Source organism: Drosophila santomea, chromosome X (assembly GCF_016746245.2).
Source record: "Drosophila santomea strain STO CAGO 1482 chromosome X, Prin_Dsan_1.1, whole genome shotgun sequence".
NCBI lineage: Eukaryota > Metazoa > Arthropoda > Insecta > Diptera > Drosophilidae > Drosophila > Drosophila santomea.
Genome location: NC_053021.2, coordinates 19,139,228 through 19,163,290, shown reverse-complemented (window position 1 = coordinate 19,163,290; position 24,063 = coordinate 19,139,228). Strand labels below are relative to the sequence as shown.

General features: G+C 42.8%; 2 protein-coding genes across 3 annotated transcripts; one reads left to right on the top strand and one right to left on the bottom strand.

Annotated features, from left to right (window-relative positions):
- The first annotated feature begins 20 nt into the window (after positions 1-20).
- On the top strand, positions 21-10,556 carry LOC120455213 (plexin domain-containing protein 2). 2 transcript variants are annotated; one of them, XM_039641173.2, is made up of 7 exons: positions 21-184; positions 6,256-7,107; positions 7,565-7,774; positions 7,839-7,990; positions 8,050-8,122; positions 8,181-8,596; positions 8,674-8,775. In XM_039641173.2, exons 1-7 carry the CDS (start codon positions 97-99, stop codon positions 8,758-8,760), a joined length of 1,878 nt encoding a protein of 625 aa, XP_039497107.1. In that variant the 5' UTR covers positions 21-96; the 3' UTR covers positions 8,761-8,775. The 2 variants fall into 2 exon arrangements, with proteins under 2 accessions (XP_039497107.1, XP_039497108.1); XM_039641174.2 differs by lacking the exon at positions 8,674-8,775 and adding an exon at positions 8,811-10,556 and having other exon boundaries at positions 23-184.
- A 624-nt stretch (positions 10,557-11,180) lies between these two features.
- Positions 11,181-23,793, bottom strand: LOC120456632. The gene is given in 3 exon segments (XM_039643555.2): positions 11,181-12,106; positions 14,983-15,168; positions 22,712-23,793. Coding segments are annotated over 3 exon segments (1,566 nt in total). The 5' UTR covers positions 23,403-23,793; the 3' UTR covers positions 11,181-11,417.
- Between the last annotated feature and the right edge of the window lie 270 nt (positions 23,794-24,063).

Below are 24,063 nucleotides of genomic sequence, written 5' to 3'. Positions count from 1 at the left end.
CGACTAAACATCGCCTGGCGTGCCATCGCTAGTCGCACAGCATTCGTATTTTAATTTTCACACGTAACGAACGGTGGCAGAAATAACGGTTGAACAATGGCGATGAGTGTCGGTAGTGCGTGCGCGCAAATTGCGATCCTTTTGGTCGTCATTTGCAGTGCATCGGAATTCGTGTCGGCCGTGTGTAAGTGAACTTGATAATTGGTGCTTCGCAGTTATTTGCCTACTTCCCTATCTCTTTTGTTTTACCCATCTCTGTCTTTATCCACCTTTCTGGTGTGTGTGTGTTTGCGTGCGTGTGCTGTTTGCGCCCGTGTGCATGTGTTGTCTTCTGTCAATGTGCTTTTGTTTGTGTGCGTGTGTGTGTTGGCTGTAAATCTGGTTGTTATTTTCTTGTACGCTACGCAGTTCGAATAAGACGAAAGATTCCAATAAGACAGAAAAACGCTTGAAAAAAAGGACAGCGGCCCATCTATTTGCAGGGCGGGCTATGCACACATGGCGCGTAGTTTTCGTATTTTTTTTGGAAGGTGTATTCAATGTATTTATGGCCTGTTGTTTGTACACAACGTTCACAGCAAATAAAAAAGACAAATCATCATCAAAAGGCATGTTGTTGGCGAAGGGGAGGGAGATTAGTTGGTACTTTTTCCTATGGTGAAATTTACCGCTGCCATGTTGTATTTACTTCTTTTTTTCTACTGTTTTTTCGTGTGCTGGCACATCAAATGCGTTAATTGACAACAACGAAAAGCGAGTGTGCGTGTGTGTGTGTGTGCCAGAGCAGTTGAGTGTGAAAATAGGCAACGTCCTGTGGCCCAACAAACCACCTTAAAAAATTAAAAACAAAAAAAAAAAACAACAAATTAAAAGGAAATCAAACTCCCGCCGCCTTAGACTTTGTATTATTTCGAGTTTTGTTTTGTGCAAAGAGCTGCGCGCTCATTTGCGCCATGCTCCACTTAACGTGCAACAATTTTCCATCTGCGACGTCGCCACCAGGCGAACAACCTGCATATATCAATTGAAATCGCTGATTGGGGCGCAAAAGCTCATTGTTTTTGTCTCAATTTGCAATTGAAACGCAAACGCTGGAGCTGCTTAATAATTTGTAACGTAGATAACAGAAACAACATTACCAAGCTGGCAACTCGTTTGCCACCGTTCTTTTGCTTTCGCGCGTTTCTGCGACAGGTGGCAACATTGCTGCCACCGGCTAACGGCACTTTTCAGTTTTCATTTCGCAATTTCCCAATAAGAAAACACATACATAGTTTACAGAGGGAGGGGGGCTTGGATGGTGTGGTAAGTGGGGAAAATCGCTGACGTAACGCTTAATACCAACCACCCACTGAATGCGCCCACTTTGCACACGCACACACACACATACAGAAACGCACACACACAGTTACACCTATGTATTTCCGTCTTGTTGATTCAGTTTGTACGGCGTTTCGCTTTCTTTGTCTCCTTATCGGCTCATTTACTCATTTATTTTCAGCAATCCAGTCGCTTGGCATCAGTTAAAGTGCAGTCGGCTATCTGCGTGGCCACCGCTGCCTATCGCTATCGAGATCTAGAATCTAGCCCTTTGTTTCTTGCAGTGTTTTGTTCCTAGATTTGCTTATGAAAAACAAAGAGGCCGAATAGAAATGACTTCACGTTTTACTGTTTATAGTATTGGGTATTTACAAACTAATTTATTTACAATTATTTGCTTCATTTTCTGTTTACAAGTTTGTGCGAAACATCCGCTTTGATCTGCCATACACTTCTATAAAATTCTTGCAGAATTTGAATATACATAATTTGAAGAGATTGCGTGAGGTTTTTACGTTTCTTACGTTTCTGTTTGCGTTCTGGTTTCTTACGTTTCTGGTTGCGTTCTGGTTTCTTACGTTTCTAGTTGCGTTCTGGTTTCCAACTGGGAATAGCACATTTCCCAACGTCCTATCACTATCAGGATTTTGACTTGCAATTCGCAACCCACTAAGAGGCTTGGACTTGAAACTGGCGTCAGTCCGCTACTGGCACCATCGCTTATCAAGGGCGTTAGCTTAGTGCTCCAATCTCTGGGAGGCAGTGAACAGAAGCCATTCTGTCCGCTTCGATTATCACTCCTCCCGTTTTGCAGTGTGCCAGCCACTCTGAATTATCAAATTGTCAATTGTAACCGCCGCTTTTCCGGTTTGAGCAGCAGTGAAAGTTTCTAAATTGCATTAACCTGGCGTATGAACTTAACTAACTAACTCATGGATAGTGCGTCATCGGAAACGAGAAAACTTTTCTACTTTTCGTACAATGCATTTTTCATCCCCACCAACTCAATTCGTGTTTTCATTCGCATTCGAAACATGTGCTTTCCAAACTCAGTTATCTAGCAATTTCCTTTGTTTACCCAAATGTGGGGTGTCAAAAGTGTCAGGTCAGCAACTTTGATGACTATTTCGTACAGTCGAGGCGTTTTCTTAGAAGCTTAGAAACTTAAAAAGGGAAACTACGAAACCTCAGATGACAAAAAGGTTATCTTTCGGTCGGCGCTGCTCAAAATGCTTGACTAAGCCGACGTGGTCTGCTTTATAGCCAGATAACAACACTGAGCTTCGCAAACAGGTTCCCAATGCTTAGTTGCTGATTCCATTTGAAATCTAAGTTCAAGTTGCAGATCTTTTCTCCTATTCATGGAGTTAGTAATATGTATGTACTTCCCACCAATGCCAACGAACAACTGAAACCCATTGTGGATCCGCCAGATCTGCGCAATTCGACAAATGCATCGTTTGTCAATGTTTCTCTTGGCCATGGGAACATCATTAGCACCAGATCATCATTAGCACCAGATCATCATCATCATGATCATCTGGCTGCCCTGCTGTTCGCTTCTCTGAATAAAAAGCTGCGGCTTGCCCCCGTTTTTGCGCCAAGAAACAAACAAACAAAAAAATATAAATGAAAAAATGAAAATGGATGGGGCTGATAAGCTTTTCCGCCTAACGGCGACCGAAGAACTGTTAATGTCTTAGCACTCCGGACACGTCTGTCCAGCGCAAACAGCGGATACAAATGCACGGCGCTGGGTACACAGAAAGAAGTGATTTTGCATTATATTTCAGACAGACTGGGTTTCAAACTCGGACTTGGCAATCTACGTTATAAACAAAAATATCCACCCAAATTACTTTATAATGACTTAGTTATATACATAGTTAGGCCATAAGAAAGTAATACCATTCAGAATGTCACAGTAAACATTTTGTACAGTATAAGCCACAATCATTTTTAATTCGTCACTCGTCATATTTGCAATTATTTTATTTTACCTAAGCAGTGAATAAGTCCTGTGACCATGTACTTGTTCTCAGTGTAGTCGTGTTTAGTTACGTTTTTCTACCGCCCGTCAATTAACTGAGCGAGTTCAGGTAAAAGCGTGCGACGCAAATTGTTGGGTTTTTTTTTTAGGGAAATGCTGATAAAAAATTATCAGTGATGCAGGTGGCAATAATGCGACGGAAAAATATAGGTTGCACAAGCCAGAACAAACGACTGCACAAAAAGGTAACAAAAAGTTGAAATATGTGAAACAAAATCTCAGCAACAATGTTAAGACGGATTGAGTTGATATATCAAAACATATACTTATGAGGAATTAGTTAGTTAGCTTTTAGTTTTATGGCACCATTAGAATTGTGCTCAGTGTATTAGCAATTAAGTTTAGCGAAATACATACCTACTTGCTCAAGAACATACGTACATACATATTTATTGAAAGAAGAAAGAGCACTGTTGCTGGCTTATTTGCATTCCCGAGCTCAATGTCAAGTGATTCCACACTGCAAATTCGACCGAATACGAAAATCGACTTTTGTACCTACATATGTATTTATGTTGGACACCCAAATCGAGTAGGTGCATTGGTAAATACATTTCTTCTTGGCGTTTGATCCCCAAGGGGGGTCTAACATAAATACAACTTTGAAACGTATTGTTGTGCTTCATTCGAGCTGCAATAGGCCATTCAAAAAGCCACGATCTCAGACGAATATTTACTTTATGAATATATACACAGAACTTTTTGCTGATAAGCCATTATTGGCGACATGGTATTTGATGCGTAAGCAATAATTGAAATTCAGTAAGGGATGTGCGAGCAGTGGTACTGGAAAATTCCCTAGGGAAATGCAGGTAAGCACTCAACAAAAACGTGCAAGTGCTCATACTCGTATTACATCCAGCATTTTGCATCATAGAATTGAGAGCGTGTCTGTATCATCGATATGATCGACTTTCATTGATTCATTCGTCCTTCACACCTTGTTTTGCAGTCGAACAATTAAAGATTTCCCCCGAAAGTGGAGCATCGTGCAAATTATTTTCGGCAAGCCAAAGGTCGTTATCATGCCTAACTACACTGAGAAATATGCATATCTATGTACATATGATGACACTTTTTGTTTCGTTTATGCAATATTATGAACTAAAATCTAAGAGTACTATTATTAATTACTACATTGATTCACAATTGATTTGAGCAAATTGAGTTGGGAATACGGAACTGGAGATACTAGTACATATATATACATATATATACGTATATTGAAAAACGAATTGGTTTTCAATCAAGTGCGGCATAAATTTACGCCAATTATTTCAACGACCATAACAGAAACCCTGGGGAAAGACTACAAACCGCCACTTACAGCAATTAACACTGGGTTCAATTGGATCGGCGTCACGCGAACGTTGATCGTTGGCCTGGACAGCGGGGTTGGTGGGGTTGTTGGGGTTTTCTTGGGGGGTTAGGTGCCGCCCAGTGGGCGTAGCGGGTGATGGGTGGTAACGGGTGGCGGGTGGCAGGTGACGCTTCCAATGGATGTGCATGTCATCCCGCTGTGCCGCGTCATTTTTTCTCGCATCTGCAACGAATAATTATTAAGAAAGCTGCCGAACAAATGGGCGGTTACCCAGTTTATTTTTCCGGATTTATATTTTCTTGAATGCAAAATCCGTCAAAAATGTGTTAACCAAACTTTGTCAGCTGTCAGTTTTTCATTTCAAGAACCTAATGCTTAAATGCTTTTAAGTTTCAACTAGGATCATTGTTTTTCCCACTGTAAATGGCAACTTTTTATTGGGATTTTTCGAACACATGTTTCACTTTACGAAGCATGGTAAGTGCGCAGACTAACGAGGCGAATCGAAAGTCTCACGGGTGAGCGATGTCGAAACGCTTCCCTGGCGAAAGTGCTCCAATACCAATTTTCTGGATAGCAAACCGGACTCATAGTGTGTGAAGCTGACCGAAAAGAATTTGACATCATTTTAGGTTATGCAGAGATGCGTTGGATGGTTCAACTGGTGCAACTTTGTCTTATAGTCTATCCTATAGTCCATTAAATGGGCCAACAAATGCAGATAGGCAGATAGGTTCAATGACCCAGCATTTTCAGCAGCCGACGAACAAAGATGAGTTACTCATTTTGAATAGCATTCCTTTTACTATGAACATTTAAAGTAGTATAATGTGCGGAATCGAAACGCATTATCCCATACTAAGCATCCAATTTGGAGTAACAACGATGCAAACCAATTATAAATCAATCAATCACGGCCAACACACTGGCATTCGAAAGTATGGGCCAACAGCTAGTTATGGCTGGAGCAATTGTAATCAATATTGTTTGTTTCTGCGCTTTGCATGCACCTCCCAAACGCCCAAACGCCCAACCTCCCAACCAACCCCCCCGAAAAACGCCAACCGCATGCTGTAATTGTTGTAATTGCAATGGGTGGTGGTGGTGGTGGGCGGTCGACAATGGCATTTGATGTGGTATTGTGGTAATCGTAGCAGTGCATACATAAGCACATGCACATATGTACATATCTACATATGTACATAATACATATGTATTTATGTACCAAGTGCCATGTACATGCATGTATCAGTGCACATGTGAGGAATGGAAATAGAAAATCAATATCGAGAAGGGCTTCAAGTAGTAGCAGCTGGGTTAATTACAACACAAGCAAATGGGCACGCAAATGAGCACGAAATGCGGTTGTAGCCCCAACGAATGTCCTGTATGCCCTAAAGAGCCCAACAACATGGCCAGGATATGCAGCCCACTTGGTGAACAAGCACTGTGAACTGTAATTACAATCACCAGTTTAATCCTTTCAATTCGGCATTTCCTGCCACGGAACCCCTCTACACTTATGTACATGTACATTTACCCTGCTCTTCTTATCATCTTCTAGTGCATCAGGAGACGTACGAGATCGTGGACTCAAATCTACCGAACATTGCCGCATACGGAGTGGTGCCACTGAGTGCGGATCAGCTGCACCGTCAAAGGCGAGCAGTGGTGGTGCCGCCACCGGTGCCATCGGTGACCACCTACAGAGGCGTCGTGTCTGCCAATGCCAGTGCGGAAGCTGGGGGAGCCGGAGGAGCTGGTGGTGTGGCCGCAGAGACCACGGTGACCACCGTGGACAACAAGGCGGCCGGCGGTAGTGTGTCCTACAACGTGCACAATGTCGGAGTCAACGGGACCGGACAGCGGAAGACATACGATGTGGCTCCGGCCACATCGGACTCCAACACCACGAGCCAAAGTGCTGCGGCGGCTAACAAGAAGCCCACACTGTTCGCACAGTCGGGCTACCCAAAGAAGGTGGCATCAACCATGACGGATCCCTCGCCGGCGGTCATCGATGTGGACGTGTCCAAAGTGGACGTGCCCGAGGAGGACATCGAGGCGGCGGTGAAGAATGCGTCGCTGAATGAGACCGTGGACTTTCACGACTACTACAACAGCGTGCTCTATGTTAACAAGGAGGAGGTGTCTTCATTGTGGAACGAACTGAAAAAGACGCCCGTGAACACCATGCTCTCCTCGTCCCACCGCAGGGCCATGACGGTAGAGCTCAAGTTTGACTTTCCCTTCTACGGACACTATGTGCGCAACATTACGGTGGCCACCGGCGGATTCCTCTACACCGGCGAGTACGTTCACTCCTGGCTGGCGGCCACCCAGTACATTGCCCCACTGATGGCCAACTTCGATACGAGCATGTCCAACGACTCGTTTGTCCGATTGCACGACAATGGTGAGTTTAAAGTCTGCAATTCGAACGAGAATTTGAATTTATGATTGGAAAACCATTAAATGTATTACGATAATATGATTGATAATACTTCAATTTAATGATGCGTTTGGCATTATCAGCTTACCCCAATTATCAGCTGCTCAGTTGAGTCAGCTTCATTCAATTATTGAAACAATGTTATCGCTTTGTTTGTTCATTACTCAACATTGTATAAGTAATCATAACCTAATCCTTGTGAAGCTTCCATTTCTGGTGCCAATAGTTAAACAAAGAATACAAAGAACTACACGGCTAAGAGATATGCATATGTACAAAAGCAATTTAGTTTCGTTGTACAGATTCCTTATAAATTGCACTGTAAGGCAAAATATGCAAAGTATTTGTTCGTGCACCAGTGCCGAAAATATAAAACAATTTGCGGTGTTAGAAAATTCAAATACTATGTCTTGTTTTCCAGGAACCGCCTTCACCGCCGTGTGGGAAAATGTGACGCTGCAGGACAAGCCGGAGTTCGGCAAGTTTACGTTCAGCGTGACCCTGCACCAGAGCGGCGACATTGCTTTCACATACCTGCTGGTGCCCACGCATATCAAATCCATCCAGGACAAGGAGCATCCGGTCAAGGTTGGCCTCTCCGACGCCTACATTATCGACAAGCAACTATACTGTGAGTACTATTCGCTTCGTTGTCGCAGTCGTTGCAGCTAATCAATATTCATTCACTTCGCCAGTTGCTCGCCGAAAGACAATCTACGAGTACCACCGTGTCTCCTTCCAGCAGCAGGAGATCACCAGCAACACCATCGTCAGGCTGGCGGCACAGCCCACCTGCCTTGGCTACAATGACTGCAATTCGTGCATCAACCACAACACAACGTTTACGGTGAGTGCTCCGCCATTGCCAGTTGCTCAGTTCACCAGCTAATGGTACATATTTTGCAGTGCCTATGGTGTTCGGCGCTGAATCGCTGCTCCACGGGTACCGACCGCAAGAAGCACGAGTGGGTCCAAAAGGGTAAGCTCAGCCGGGTTGCAATCCCCTTATGGGAATGTACTTTATGATATGATTTCAGGATGTGACACCACCGCCATTCATACCAATAGTTCGTGCCCGGCCCTCGGCGATAAGGGTAACAATGCTGCCGCCCAGGGAAAGAGCGGTTCAGCGAACAGTGGCGCCAGCAATGGTGCGACAGATCCCTCAACGGCATCCACCGGCTCATCCACGCCGGTCACGGAGCCCAGCGTGATTAGCACGAGGGCACCACATGCCACGGCATACATAAAGACGGGGGTGGAGATCTCCAGTGATGTCCATAGGGACGGAAAGGTCGGCAACGCCGATCTATCGAAGGCGGAACCGGACAACAAGAATGTGGGCGTTGCCTTTGGCTTCATGGTGCCCATCTGTCTGGTGTTCGCCGTGACGCTGTGGCTCTTCTACGCGTACCGCAATCCGCACACCAAGAGCGGCCAGCTGCTCATCCAGGTAAGTTTCTTGTTAGCATTTATGCTATGCCCTCAGCGGTTACTCAATGCTGTTCCATTTCTTTCAATTACATGCAGTCCAAGCAGGTTTGTGCGCCTTTGCAAGCATGTTCTTTTATCAATAATGACCTTTTTATAGGAGTATTTGTTTATTTTAGTTGCTAGTAATTATCGAGTGTGACTCCCAACCCCACTAATCGTTACCTTCTCCACAGTTCCGTCCCAGCCAGTGGTCATGGCGGCGTGGCGAGGCCCGCTACACGGCGGCCACGATACACATGTAGGCGGTGATCGCCGGAGGCGTAGAGGAGGGGTACAGAGATCGCGAGACGTGGGAGGGAGCTGAAGCTATACCGACGATGAATCAACCAACCAACCAAACGAATCCTGATCCCTTAAGAAAGCAGTATCGTGAACGCGGGGGCACTGAGAACTGAGAAGCAATCGCCATCAAATACGATTATTTTACAACATGGACATGGATCGACCTAACGAGCACCGAGCACCGAGCACCGAGCACCGAGTACCGAGCGCCATGTGCAATCCTATATTTTAAAAAGACATTTGAAACCCGTCTGCAATTGTGATGTTCCATGTCCACAATGACAAACAAAAGACCATTTTTTTTGAACTGATTGTTGAGATTTTGCTCAGAATGCTGCCGAAACCGACAAAAAAAAAAACAAAAAGAAGAAACAAAAAACAAAATAAAAGCAATCTAGAAGTGTAAAGTAGAACCAGGACCTGAGTTCTTGACTCCCAGTCCCGCTGAACCAGCTGCTCAATGAATAGGAGAAAAGTAAAGAAAAGTAAAGAAAACAACAAAAGACGACTGGCAACAGCATGAAGTGATCTGTTAATGTATCTTTTTGCCTTTTTACCGTACCGCCTGCCCGATTAGACAAAAAGCTAAAAAAAAAAAGAGAGAAAATGCTATGTTATAATAAATACCCCCGAAGACAACTATTGTATAACTCTGAGACCAACGGCTCCCACCAGGCCACGCACACACCCACACCTAAAGCACACTCACAACACACTCACACACTACACACACACACACACACACACAAACACACACGAAGACATAGGGCAAAGTGCTTTCAATTGTTTCATAGTTCAATTTTGTTTAGTGTTCTTTTAACTTACTCTGTATTCTCTGTACTCTAAACCCCCCCAAAAGCTTGAAAAGATGTCGAGGAAGGGCTGTAACTATATGTGTATTTTTTGTGTGCGTGCGCGTTTTGCTGGACTCTTCGCCAAAAGTTCTTCCTCAAACTGTGTAATTGTAATTCTTTTTTTTTTTGTGTAATTTTGTTTTTGTATTTGCGTACATTTCGTTTCGTTTCATTTCGTTTGTTTTTGTATTTTAAGTGTGTGTAGCTTGGCAAGCAAATTCGGGGTAAATGTACTACTGCGAACACTGGGCGCAGTTTTTCATACACTGTATTATACGCGCGATTTGTATTTTGTATGCAAGTTTAATGTGTGTAAATGGCAAATGCGTGCAGGGAGGGGATTCCGATTTCAGTGCGAGCACGCAAAAGCCCTTTTATATTATACATATATCCAAGACAACCTCTTCTTTTTGTTAGTATTTTTTTCTATTAATTAATATTACAAATGCAAATAAACGAGAAAAAAAAACAAAGAAAATAAATAAACCTATATATATATATATACATGAATATATAAAATGATAACTAAACGCGGTGTGCAAAGCTAAACTAAATCTTTAATTAACTAAGTAAGGGAGAATGGAACGAGGAGAGGAGGAGATTTAAATATGTAATATCAATAAAACCAATCCATGGAAATAAACCCCAAGCATGCAAGCGACAACAACTAAGAAATTGTATAACAATGTATTTTGATAAAGAAATTAAACTTGTATTTTAAGTTCTCCGTATGTATACATGATAATTTAAATAAAAGAAAAAAAAACATTCTTGAAAATGAAACCAGCTTGGGCTTTTGAAATCTGAAACTTTATGTGGTGAAAATGCTGCTTGTGGAACGCCATATCAACGTATTTTGATTTTGTTTAATCAGCTTTTTGGTTAAATAAAAATATATAAAATTCGTTGAATAATGCTCAAAACCACGTTGCTTCTAAAAAATGAGATATTACCTCTGTTCGAGAAAGTGTAGAAGTGATTTTGTGTTGTATTATCTCAAATGCTGGTGATTGCACAGCGATGGTCAGTTGGTCTTTGGGCGGCTAGAACTGCCTGGGAATTATAGGCGAGTCGCACAGCATGCGTGCGGATAAGACATTTACAGTCACGCACTTGCCACCACGCATATTTTTGGCCAGCCGCATAAATTGTTCAAATTTTGGACAAACGGCCGGCTGCCAGACAGACAATTGCAAATAAAGGGGGGCGATGTACTGAAATACTGAAATGCCATCAAACGTTCATATTTTTTATGACCCCCATTAAAACGACGTGCTGTAATGGAAATGAAGCAGTCGTTAAAGACTTAAGACTTGAGATGAAATCATCGATTAGCGCATAACAACCACATCCACATCCACATGCAAATGAAAGACTTGTTAATTAAGTGAATTTAAAATTGCACACTTTAATATTAGTTTCGTTTCACTATTTCTGTTTGGTCTGTAACGTCATTAAATTGGTTTAGCTTTAGTTTTAGTTATTGATGCAAGTAGCTCGTTTCTGTAGCTCGGTAATGTGACTAATTCGAAATTCATCTAAACATTCACACGATTTCTAAGTGGGCGGGGCGGGGTAGACACTGTCGGAGGTTTGCTAAGTGAACGAATCTGATGCAGCTGGAGCTGGAGCTGAAGCTGGAGCTCACATCTTCTGCTGGGCCAGCTCGTCGATGGTGCGGGCATTGGTGAGGGTCACCCAGAGCGGTGCCTGGATGCTGGCCAGCGAGTAGCTCTCGGCGGCGTCCAGGGAATGCGATTTGCGCATGGTGGGCGACTGGCGGCCACCACTTCCAGCTGCTGCTGCTGCTGCTCCTCCTCCACGGCGGCGGTCCCGCTTGGATTCCCGCTTGGTGAAGGCAGCAGCCGCCTCGCTGCCACCACCACCACCAACGCCGCCTCCACTTGCACTGCTGCTGGCGGCCCGGATCTCCTGGAGGCGACTGCGCCGCTTGGCCAGACCAGCAGGATCATCGCGCACACTGGCCGTCTTGCGCAGCTGTGGCGGTGGTGCCAGCTGCGATGCGGACTTGGCCGGCGGTACCTTCACAACCGGCTCCTGGAGCTCTGCTTGGGCATCTGCATCCGGGATCTCGGTGTGGGGCGATGCCTGCTCCAGTTGCTGGTTAGCCAGTTTGGCTAACTGTTAGCTCGAGGAGATGGACATCTTGTAGGAGGTGGTGTCCATCGGTGATTCCGCATTGAACATCTCCGTCTGCGTTTGCTCCACGTCGCTGCAGCGCTCCTCCAGCACAGTGTCCAGCTCCAGAGAGGTGAAGCCCTGGCTTAGGCTTCGTTCAGGACGTAGACTGATAGCTCGCGACGATCGGTAATCTGTGGATGGTGTGCGGGTAATGGGAAGAGAGAATTTCCTTTAATCAAAGTTGTCTGTTTGCATTTGGTCCATCGGGCAGGATATATGATGCAAAAGGGTGTATGTGTGTGTGGTGTGTGGTGAGTGTGTGTGTGTGAAGGATATGAGTGATGTCGAAGGAGACACATTGAAAATGTCACGGATGTGCTGGTGACACGCGCCGAAAATGAGAAAAACGTGGGGTGAAAAGTGATTTACTTGCATCGCATCTCAGCAATACACGTTATATTTTGGCCAAGCGAGCGAAAGCACTTCTTATTTTCCCATTTTCTTAAACAAATAATGGGTATATGCTCGCCCCAATGCTGTGTAAATAAGTGAAATACGAACGGTGTGATTTGAGCTGTGTGAAAAGAGCGTGAAAAACTACTGTGTGATTCCATGCAAATGTAATGTGAGTTTGATTAGTTTATGGTGTCCTAAAAAGTAATTAAGAATGAACATTTCACGTGCTGCAAAATGAACATCCTGTTTAAATGATTAACTCAATTTGCTGTCAGTACCGGCAACAAATAAAAAATGTGCACCAAATAAAAAAATGTGAAAATATGTGAAAACAAGAGGGGCGAAATTGGTTGGGACACAAAAAAAGGAAACAGACAAAGGCATCTGCGGTGATGCGTAATCGTTTTGCGAAAATGTGTGCCAAAAAACGCGTGTCCCCATTTTGGGTGTGCGCCAAATATGTGTATGTGTGTGTGTGTCCATGTCTCCATCTGTGTGTGTGTTGTTTTTGGGGCCAAGAAGCGACACAGCCAAAAACCAGTGTAGTTTGCGGTTGTCGCTCCTCGTTTTTGGGGTCCTGCGGTTGTGTCGACCTCGTCGACACCACCTTAATCATAATCGTTGCGGCGCTGCACAGTGAGAAAAAATGCTACGCAAATGGGTTACACATTTTTCGAGCTTTTTCCACTTCATTTTCAGCACAGTTTAAAGAGGTTTTTAAAGAGGAAAAGTAGCTTGAAAATGGTAAACAGTTGTGCAATCCTTGACAAGGAAAGAAATGCCAGACTAAATGATACTGCTTAAAGGGGTATTGAATTGCCTATTTAAAATATGTGTTTTGTCTACTTTTGTGCACTTTAATTTTTTTCAATTTTTTTTATCAACAATTTATTGATTATTTCGATAAGGGGAAAAAGAGCTTGCGAAACTGCACTTAATCAAGGGTATCAGCTGAATGTGACGGCATTTGCTGCGTGAGTTGCCGCTGAAGAAGGGTTGACTGCGCCTGTGTGTGTGTGTGTTTGTTTATTTTTTTTTTTTCTGCCAGAGTGCTTTATTTTCTTTTTTTTTCTCTTTTGCTCTATGGAACCTGAAGTGGCGGATTCACATTCAGTTGACGCCCCGCGTTCTGAATATGAAATTTACAGTTATAAAAATGTTTCTGCGTGTTCGTGCGTGCATAAAGCACTGGAACCTGCAACCTGAACCCTTGCACGACAGCGTGGCTTTGTGGGCGTGGCAACTCCGGGGGCGCTGTGTGTGCGTGTGTGTCGCATTGCTAAATAAGCGGGCAAGCTACTATACTATTATACTAACCCCCCGTCAACAGTTTTTCCTGTTTTTTTTTGTTTTTGTTTCTGTTTGTGTTTGTGTTTTTTCCCCCAACTGCCGTTTCCCCCGCAGCTTTTCCCCCGTTTCCCCATTCGATTTTGTGAAATGCAAACAGGACGGCGAGCGCCCAAAGGTATGCTATGCAAATGCAAGTCGGGCTACTCGCTCTTCCTATCTCTCCCTCTCCCTCTCTTCGCTTGACACTTGCAAAGCAGCTCACACACACACACACATGTGCCTTACTTTCTAGCAGTTAAGTTGTGCTGCTTTCACTCAACTCACGTTTTCCGTAGTTTGCTTTTCGGTGGGAAACACGGCTGCCCAGCAGAATGTGAATAAATTGAATCTTTTTGCCGTTTCGATAAGAACTTCCATATTGTCGGAATGGAATATATGTATATGTTTCATAAATATTAAATTGATAGGAAATGACTGGAAATCTGCAAACGATGTGTACTGCTATATTTTCACCTACGAGTTTCAATAACGACGTGTGAATAATGCATCAAAAAAGATATTTCAAGTTTTAAAATAAAAAAATAAAAAAACAGAGAACGTGAACCGATTTCGCTCAGTGTGCGTGCTATCAGGATGGCTAATGCAGCTGTGTTCGGATTTTGTGGGGATTTTGGTTTGGATTCTGCACTGTCCACTGACAATGACAATTCAGTGCCGTCGTACAAAGGTACATACATACATATGTATGTATGTACATAGTACATTTGCGACATGCGGGCTCTTAAAAAACAATGATTATGATATTGATGATGCGTCGTCGGGCTCTTTGTCATCCTTTTGTGGATTGCCAACTTTCTTTCTTTTATGCTGGCATGCCGATCCAACAACAATGGTCGACAGGTGTATTAATGGCCACGACATGGCACAGATTAAGGGGAAAACTGGCGAAGTGAAAGCGAATCCAGTCGAGTCGAGTGTGTATAGTACATATATATGTATATATCAGTGGGCAAAAGAGCTAGAGGAGTGCAGTTTAATGTGAATGTGGGCTGTATATGCTCGTAAAGTGAGGGCACAGATGAATTTTGTATCTGCACTGAAGCAGGTGGGTAATGCAAGAGATGCTGGGATGCAGTGATGCTGGGATGCTGGGATGCACTGATGCTGGGATGCAGGTTGCAGGATGCAGAATGTCGTAAAATACGGACAAGTCATTCGAACTGCGAGTGGCTGCAAAACCAGAGATAAAAAAGAAAACGAGACGAGACGAGAAAAAGAAACGTTCTTCGTACACACATTACATTACGACATTCAAACTCACTAAGCCTATGTATTGGACTAAATCTGACCAGGCTGACGGCATGGTCCTGCATATCGTAGTTCCGCCTCCTGTCCCTCTCCCTGGCCAACTTGGCCCTCCTGCGCAGGCAGCAGATCACCAGGAGCGCCAGGATGGGGAAGCCGAAGATGCAGGAGACGATCGGTATGACAATCGACTCGGGTGAAACTGAAATGGGTGTAAAAAACATATGGATTGATTAGATTCATGCATTCACTTATTCATTATTCGGCATAGTGACGAAGCGCACCTACAATAATACTATACTACTATAACTAGATGCTGAGAACTTAGATAATAAAATTCCAGTTTAATGCCCAAACGTGTTGCTTTTCGGTACATGTAGCCCAATGTTTTTTGGGCACTCGAACATTTCCGCACTGAAAATGAATCTGCTGTTTCCCTAATCCAAACGTAAGTCACCACGTAGAACACTCCATTTATCCGTTTGTACCTGACTCCATCTATCTATCTTAGCTTGCCCATCTTTAGGCAAATATTTTGACCCGAAATTTATTGAACATTTCCTTGGCCTGCCCGGAAAGAAGTGGAGGGCACTTCCTGCTCCAGCAAGTCCACTTAATCGCACTCAACATCGCAGAGCCGTGTACACATTCTTGACCCCACCAGGTCGCATTCTGCCACATTTTGCCACATTTTGCTATATTTTGCCTACTGGCCGTGTGACCTTGCCCAACCTTATTTGCCCCCATTATGCCAATGTGTATACACCCCCCACCCCCAACAAGAAACAAAAAAAAGAAGAAAAGGCAAGGCAAAAACAATTCGGCCTTGCCAAATGATGCACGAATGTTAATCGGCCGAGTTTGTGGGGCTGTCAACGCCCCAAAATCAAGGGGGCCCTAATTGTTGTGGTTGTTGTTGTGGTTGTGGGCTTGGTCAGCCGCAGAAATGCCATCAGCATTGCCATCAGCAGAGAGCAAAGATTATTTATTTATATGTTTATTTTATCACAATAACCAAGTGCTGGAATGGCTGGTTTTATGGCCAACGCAAACTCATAATTCCGGAGCTCATCTCATCTACGGTTCATTTGCATGGCCCCCACACCACCCCGCCCCCCCAAAAAAGTAGGCAACATTTATCAGCACAAACTCGGGATGGGAAAAAAGATGGGAAATTGTGTGGGCTAAAAGCGACGAGAAATGAACGAATTTTTAAAGGGGGCAGTAGTGGGGGGAGTCTGGGGGAGTGTGAGGAAGAGGCACATTCCATTTAAGCCATTTGCATTTTCCTACGTTAGCCTGTTTAATTTCGGCTCTTGGCCATAAACTAAGCCGAGGCATATCTGCATACACCGCCATTTAGCCCCATTTCGCCTTCTTAATTCCATTAGGCATAATTAGCAAAAACAAAACAACATTTATCCCACCGACATAAAGAAAACATTTTAAACATGTTTCTTACCCAAAATCATCCACTTCACATGCTACGCGTACGTGTGTTTCCCTTAGGGAATGCCACTCTTAAAGTCTTACAATAATAAGTATCACACTGTGTTTCATTCCGTTTTTATCTGGGGAAATTTACCACAATTTACTAAGAAAGCAAATTCGAATAAGGAATTTAAATACAAATACGCGCACATGTCGAACTGAAAATGTGTTTACGTTTCAGCTATTTAAGTACAAAATAAATAAATATATACTTCAGTTTGAATGAATCCTTTAAGTGCTCTGAACACGAGGTTAAACAGGCTTAAGCCTGTGCTTCCCAAGGATAATTTCCTTGTTTCGCTGGGCTGAACTAAATCCCGCCAGGACTTAGAGCCCTAACTGATCCACCTGGTGAACTTATCCCACCCGCAGCAGCAGCAGCGAATCCAATCCCCTGACCCGGCAACCTCATTTGCCAGTCCCACTCAAGCCACTCATACGTCACAGTCAACCACCCTGCCCCACCCAGCATCACCCTGCACCACCCTGCCTCACCCTGCACCACCCAGCACCACCCACAACCAACTGGCACCATTCGTCCTTGCCAACGGATGCTCTAATCTAAGTCACAAAGCCATGGCCCAAATTTTGTTTGTCGAAAAAGTAGCATAAAGGCAACAAATTGGAAAGAAAAAAAACGAAAAGCTGAATGCCCTGCCAAGTTTTGAAAAAGGTTTTCGGCGAAAGATTATTCAAATGAATAAAGTTTTGAAACTATGTAAATGGATGCTAATATCATTACGGCGGGATATTGCCTGCATTAATTACACCCAAGTGCAACGTAAACATTGAAATAATTAAACACCTGTATTTATTTGTACTGCACACAAAGTTTTAGCATTTTCAAGTTACGAAATTACAAAATGATATGAATAACTAACTGCTCAAAATAAAATAGAACACGCTTAGTGTTTATTTATCCCCCCCCCCAAAAGAGCGCTTGAGTGTCACTTTATTCGCAACTTTATCGACTCGCAGGGCAGAGAGAGAGGGAGGTCCTTTAGATATAAAGGATAAGCCCACACCCGGGTTAAATGGAGCACTTGATGTTGGCCTGACATTATTCGATTAAGTTCGCGTTCGATCAGGAGCGCCGACACAAAATGTTTGCTGCTGCCTTATCAGAGCCTCAGCTGGATTTACTCGACTTTGTCCATCAGCAGCTCCTTGCGGGCAAAGGACTCGACGGCGGCGGCGGCTGCAGGACTCCCAGGCATCCCCCAGCTCGCGGCTGCCTGCGCCACTGAATCCAATTAACGCCTTCAAAGTGACAGTTCAAATTTACACAAATTGATGGCGCGAAGTGGGTGAATCCTGCGTCCTGCGTCCTGCGTCTTGCATCCCTACTCCTTAGCATCCTGAAGATGGAGTTCTGTATTCGCGGACGGCGAGTCATCAGGCGTCGTTTGATGCCCAGAAATATTCAATAAATACAATAAAAATAATGCCTCTGCCCCACTCAGACAGACGCGTCCTTTGAATCGAAATTAAATGTTTGCATATTTGACGTCGGCGATGGAATAGGAATGCGCCACAAAGGCAGCATCGCCAGCATAAACAAAGCCCATCGAATGTGCGCAGTATACACACAATACACACAGAAAAACACCCAAATATTCTTCCCTTTCTCGTTTTAAAATAAATTTAGTTTTTTCGGAATTTTCGTGCAAAAATAATCGCTTCTTTGGCCAATACTATGGATATAATAGTTCAAATATGAATTCCCATGCCTCGTTGAGCTTGTTTTTTAATTCGTAATCGATTTCATTTTGAAAATTGTATTTTTTTTTGAAAATTTTTTTTCAAAGCTTACAAATAAATTCTAGAATTTAGCCAAAAATGTATTTTCCTAAAATACAAATTGTAACAAATTATAGGGATCGTTAACATTGGTAGTTAGCTCTTTAAAACAGCAACTCATGCTGATGATGTTAATAAAGCTTTGGTTTTTTTTTTTGAGTGTATCAAGTTAAGTCGGCACAGACAGATATGCTGGGTACACATACACCCATATAGTAGCGTAAAGTGATTTCTCCAATTCGAATATATTCCCATCAAAGTCAACTCGAGCTTGATTGCGGTTCAACTCAAGGCGGGAAAAATGTGAAAGGTTAAGGGAAAAAGGGGGGAAAAGTGGGTAGATGGGAGGGGGAGCCAACTTTGAAGTCCGGAAGGCATTTGCGGAGAATAGTTTGCATTTAATAGAGCCCCAAAGTTTCACTTTGATACGCAGCTACAGCCGAGCAAATCGGGCCAGCAAATTCCCGCCCAAATCAAAGTCAGTGGTGGTGTCCTGTTGTTGACAGGATTCTGGCCAAAAGCTGGTGACCAATAAAATGCGGTTTTACGGCCAAGTCTCTCTCTCCCTTTCCCTTTCCCTTGCTCTACACACAAACACAACCCATTCGATATGGTCAAAACGAACGTCTCAGCTGCAAACAGTCGAAAGCTGTTGACAACATTAGCATGATTAAATTACCAAAAAGGGATTTGTTTTCCATCAGAAAACAACCAAATGTGGAGGTGCGCTTCGTTACTACAGCTTGAGCTATACATACAAATATGTACTATAAATATAGCAAAATAAAACCCATGGTGCCCACTTAAAACTACTAACTTATTAAACTGTAAAACTACTAACCTATTAAACTATAAAACTACTAACGTATTAAACTCTAAAACTACCAACCTATTAAACTATTAAACTTCTTCCCATTAAACGTTTTATAGTTTAACCTATTAAACTATTAAACTACTTCCCATTAAACTATAAAACTACTTCCCATTAAACTATAAAACTACTTTCCATTAAACTCTTAAACTACTAACCTATTAAACTCTTAAACTACTAACCTAGTAAACTATTAAACTTCTTCCTATTAAACTATAAAACTACTAACCTATTAAACTATTAAACTACTGCCCATTAAACTATTAAACTACTGCCCTTTTATTTATTAAATAACTTCGCCCTCGCTCGTATAAATTCGCCATTCCAGCACTGACTATTAAATTCAGCTTACACCAGTGGAACGTTTTAAAAGGGGGGTAGAAAATACAAAAAAAAAAAAAAAAAAAATCGAACATTTAAGTATTGTTCGCGGAAAGAACCGCCCCCAGTTGAGTTTTCTCTTTGGGAAATGTGAAAAACGAGAACTCCCCGTCGAAAAAAGCGAACAGGCATTCGAGTGTTTCGCTAAGTAGAATGCATTGTTAACTTATCAATGGAGCTGAAGGACATCACATTCCTGTTATATCATTTTATCGGATGAGTTTACGCACTTTTTCTCCTTGTCGTTTTTTTTTTTTTTTGGGAGGTGGGGAAATTGTAATGGGCAAGTTTTTTCTCCATCTGCGATTCTTTTTTTTTTTTTTTTTTTTTTCATTTTTCGTATATTTTTTTATATTTTTTTTGTATACCATTTTTTTATACCATTGCTGTCAGCATGGACGAAAAGTTGTATTTTGTGTCGAACTGACAAGGTGGCGGCAACTCGAGTGCCACGCCCACAGGCCATGCAGGGCGCTGAAATAGACATATGCCGCCCACCAGTCACCACCACGCCCCCGTACCGTCGATAAGGCCCGAGATGTACCCTGTGATTGTAGTGCGGATTGGGGCATTGGGGAAATGAGAATGGTTATGGGCCTACGGGCGGTATGAGCTGCAGTCTGGGTTTTTTTTTGTTTTTTATTCATGTTTTTTGGGCACCGATAAGGCGGGCAGGAAAGTCGACAATGTTGTCGGCAAATTTCGACGGCACAGAAGCGGAGCCCTGCAAATGTGTCGAAGGAGCCATTCGCTTAATAAAGACGTCGCCTTCGTCACACAATAAAAAATGAAAGCAATTTAAGCGGTAATGTAAAGTTTAGCAAATTACATACAAATTACAGCTCTAATTACATACAAATAATAGTTTCTTTTTAGTAAATAAGAAACTCTAGCAGTTTGAATACAGAACAGTGTGCTTTAAAGGCTTTCAAACGCATTCAAGCTGAAAATCCTTCAAGATTTCGATAATATTTATTAAGTGAAGAAACCGTACATCATAATATTGTATCTTAACAACACAGGGTGGGGAAATATTCTTAAGAATTACCAAACACTATATACAAATTAGTGACGTGGGAAAGAAATCACTGGAATCGCTTAAAGAAGGTGTCCAAAAGTATGTTCTCCTTTTTATTACCTAAGGCTTTTTCTCTGTCAGTGATTTTAAAATCCTCGTGTTTTGCAGGAAAAACCCTCGCTATTTTGTTTTCCGTGCAGCCTTTAAGACTCTAATTTGTGAGCGGCTCGAGGCGCTGGTGACATTGGCGCCAGCTGGAGAAGCCCAGCAACTTTCCACCCAGTTTTCCCAACCTTTTTTTTTTTTTTTTGTTTTTCCACCCACTCAACTGATGGCGACACTTGCCTGGCACAATCAACAGCTAAATTCGAGTGCGACTCTTTGCAATTACTGCGACTTAGACTTGTCTAATTGCTGAATGGAGCGGGGGAAATGGGAACAGGGAATCGGAAATGAAGCAGGGGAAATGGGGAAATGGGGAAATGGAAATGGAGCCTAGTTCATACTTGAACTGTTTGGGGCCAAGTTTTGGGATTGGCCTGTGAGCCAGTTCGAAAGCCAAGCAAAGTTGGTCCTGCCAACGAGAAACTATAAAAAAAAAAATATATATAAAAGTTGACGCGCCAGTCGCCAGCCGGCGGAGAAATCGGAGTCAATGCGGATAATGAGGACTCGGTTGTCAGCTCATGCAAATTAACGCCGGCAAACGGGGCGACTAATTGGGATGCGGATGGATTGGGAGGCCGGGATGTGCATGACGACGAGAGACTGATGGTGAATCCACGGATCTGGGGATATCCAGATCCAGGACTGGCACGCGACCCCGTTGGCTGACTGACTGCAGTGACTTGAGTTGAGTTGCGTTGAGTTGAAATGAGTTGATTCGATTTGATTTGATTTGATTTGATTACTAGAGCGGAGGAGCACGGGTCTTTATCCGGCAAATGTTCGTAATTAACTTAAGGCAGTTCGCGAAGGAGTGCCTCTCATTTGCGACGCGGCGATAATTGATTGTTGCCCCAAAACGGTGACAAATCCCACTTGGGCTCTTCTTTTGATTAAAAACGACGTGGATGCTTGAAAAAACCCTGCAGAAAGGATATACATACAGCAGGCAATATGTTGGAGAAAGAAAAAAATCAATAACCATAATGATGGTTATTAATTTGCACAGAGCGCGCAAGCATGATTAAAAGCGCTTCATAAAGTCAACCCGCTTGATTAAAATAAAATATCGCATTCGCGGCAGTTTAAGTAATTTGCACAATTTCAGCTGAACTTCAAGATTCATCGTGGACATGCAAATTTAATGCGCATTAACAGGAAGCTGTTTTGATTTCAGTTGCTCGAAAATTCACGAAATGCATGCCAAATGCACAGTAATTACTAATTACTTCCTTAAGTGCATGTGGCTCCACAATAAAATGCTCAACTCACTCCGCACTTCTCGCTCCTCACAAAAAAAAAATGAAAACAAAATTGGCCTAAAGTAAAATTGAAGTGAAATTTAAGAAAAGTCGTGAATTGTGCAAATTACTTTTATTATTTATGGCCAAAGTTGCCGTAAGTAATGTGCTTTTTTTACAACTTTTTTTGGTAATTCGCTTTTGGTAATTAAAATATATGTGCGCTCAGTATGATAAAATTGCATTTCCACAGACAAAACAAAGTATTTTTTGTGAACAAATTTTGATTAAAATTGTTTGTATAATTTATAAACTCAGCTGTTGGGTGATAAAAAAAAAGAAAATCAAATTCCCTGTATAAATAAGTTATTATTACTGCAAATGCTGATAGCACAAATACTGAGCGCCACTTGAAAAATGTTGTTAAATTAAAGATATCTTTTATCTATATAGAATTTGTTAAAAATGTAACTTGCGAGGTGTATGATAAAATGCATTTCCACAGACAAAACAAAGTATTTTTTGTGAACAAATTTTGATTAAAATTGTTTGTATAATTTATAAACTCAGCTGTTGGGTGATAAACAAAAAATAAATCAAATTCCCTGTAAAAATAAGTTATGTTTATTGCAAATGTTGATAGCACAAAATAATTTATTTTTACTGCAAATGCTGATAGCAAATACACTGAGCGCCACTTCAAAAATGTTGCTAAAATTTAAAATATCTTCTATAGATATAAAATATGTTTAAAATTCAGCTTGATTTAAGGACTCACCCGTTGGGTAGACAACGATGGTCGTTGGGCGATTCTTGCTGCCGGTGGCGGCGATGAAGGTGGCCACCGTTTGGGCCTGCAGCGTGGCCATGGTGCTGGTGGGGATTGGCAGCGGTATGGGCAGTGTGCTCATCACCGCCGTCGTTGAGGATGCGATGAAACCGCTGAGATTGGCCGTCGGCAGATATGCCTCCGCATCCCCCGCACCTCCCGCTGCTCCCGCTGCTCCCGTTACGTTGGCGGGAAATGAGAACGCTGGCGGCTGGCCGCTAAACACATCCGTTGGGTCACTGCTGTCGTCGCTAGTGGTGGTGATGGTGGTGCTGCTGCTGGTGGCGGTGCTGCTGATGGTGGTTGGGCTGATGGTGGTGGGGCTGATGGGTTGATCGATTCCCTGGCCGCGGGCCACGTCCACCACGTCGAGGGCCTGGAGCAGGAGGGCGGAAACGGGCAGATTGCTCACGTGCTGGGCGGGATTGGAGCGGGCCACTTTGGCCACTTTGGCCAGTGTGCGGCCAAGCAGGCTGCCCAATTTCCCTGTTGATTCCTTATTACGCTTCTCCTCTGCTGCTGCTTCTACTGCTGCTCTTTCAGCTTTTCCGGTTTTTCCCACTGAATTCCTGAGCTGAACTCCGCTGGCGGTCATATTGTTTAATAATTTCGCAGCATAATCGTAAATTTCAATGAGCATTAGATGGCCGCAAATCCTGGCTGCATGCAAGAGAAGTGTTGCTAAATGTTTGTCCACTCAGCCACTCTAATTGCTTTAATGAATCACTTGGCCAAACACACACATCATGTGTGTGTGTGTGTGTGTGTGTAAGCGAGTGTGTGTGTGTGTGTGTGATGGGTGGGTGAAAGTGGGCAGGAGTAAAAGTTTCGGTTGGCGAAAGTTTGAGCAACCACGATTGATTGCGATCAGGAGTGAACCCCCCGCAAAGGCTCTAAGTGCTTTCCGCCCGGGATTTTCCCAAAGGACTAACCCATTAGGAATACAGAAATAAACCGCAAAAGGCCAGTGAATTCCTACACAAATTTAATTTCATTGCTTAATTGAACGTGCGTATACGAATTACAGAATAATCGCAATGGTATATATACATTTTTAACTAAAAATGTGTATTCGGCATGGAAATTGCAAGATTTATTAAGTTAATATTTGTTAATATTTATAACACTTGTTAAGATTATATTTGCTACACTTATTAAGTTAATATTTGTAAAAGTTATTAAGTTAATATTTGTAAAAGTTATCAAGTTAATATTTGTAAAACCTATTAAGATAATATTTGTAATATTAATATTGCATTAAGTGAATATCTGTAACATTTATTAAGTTAATTTTTTAACCA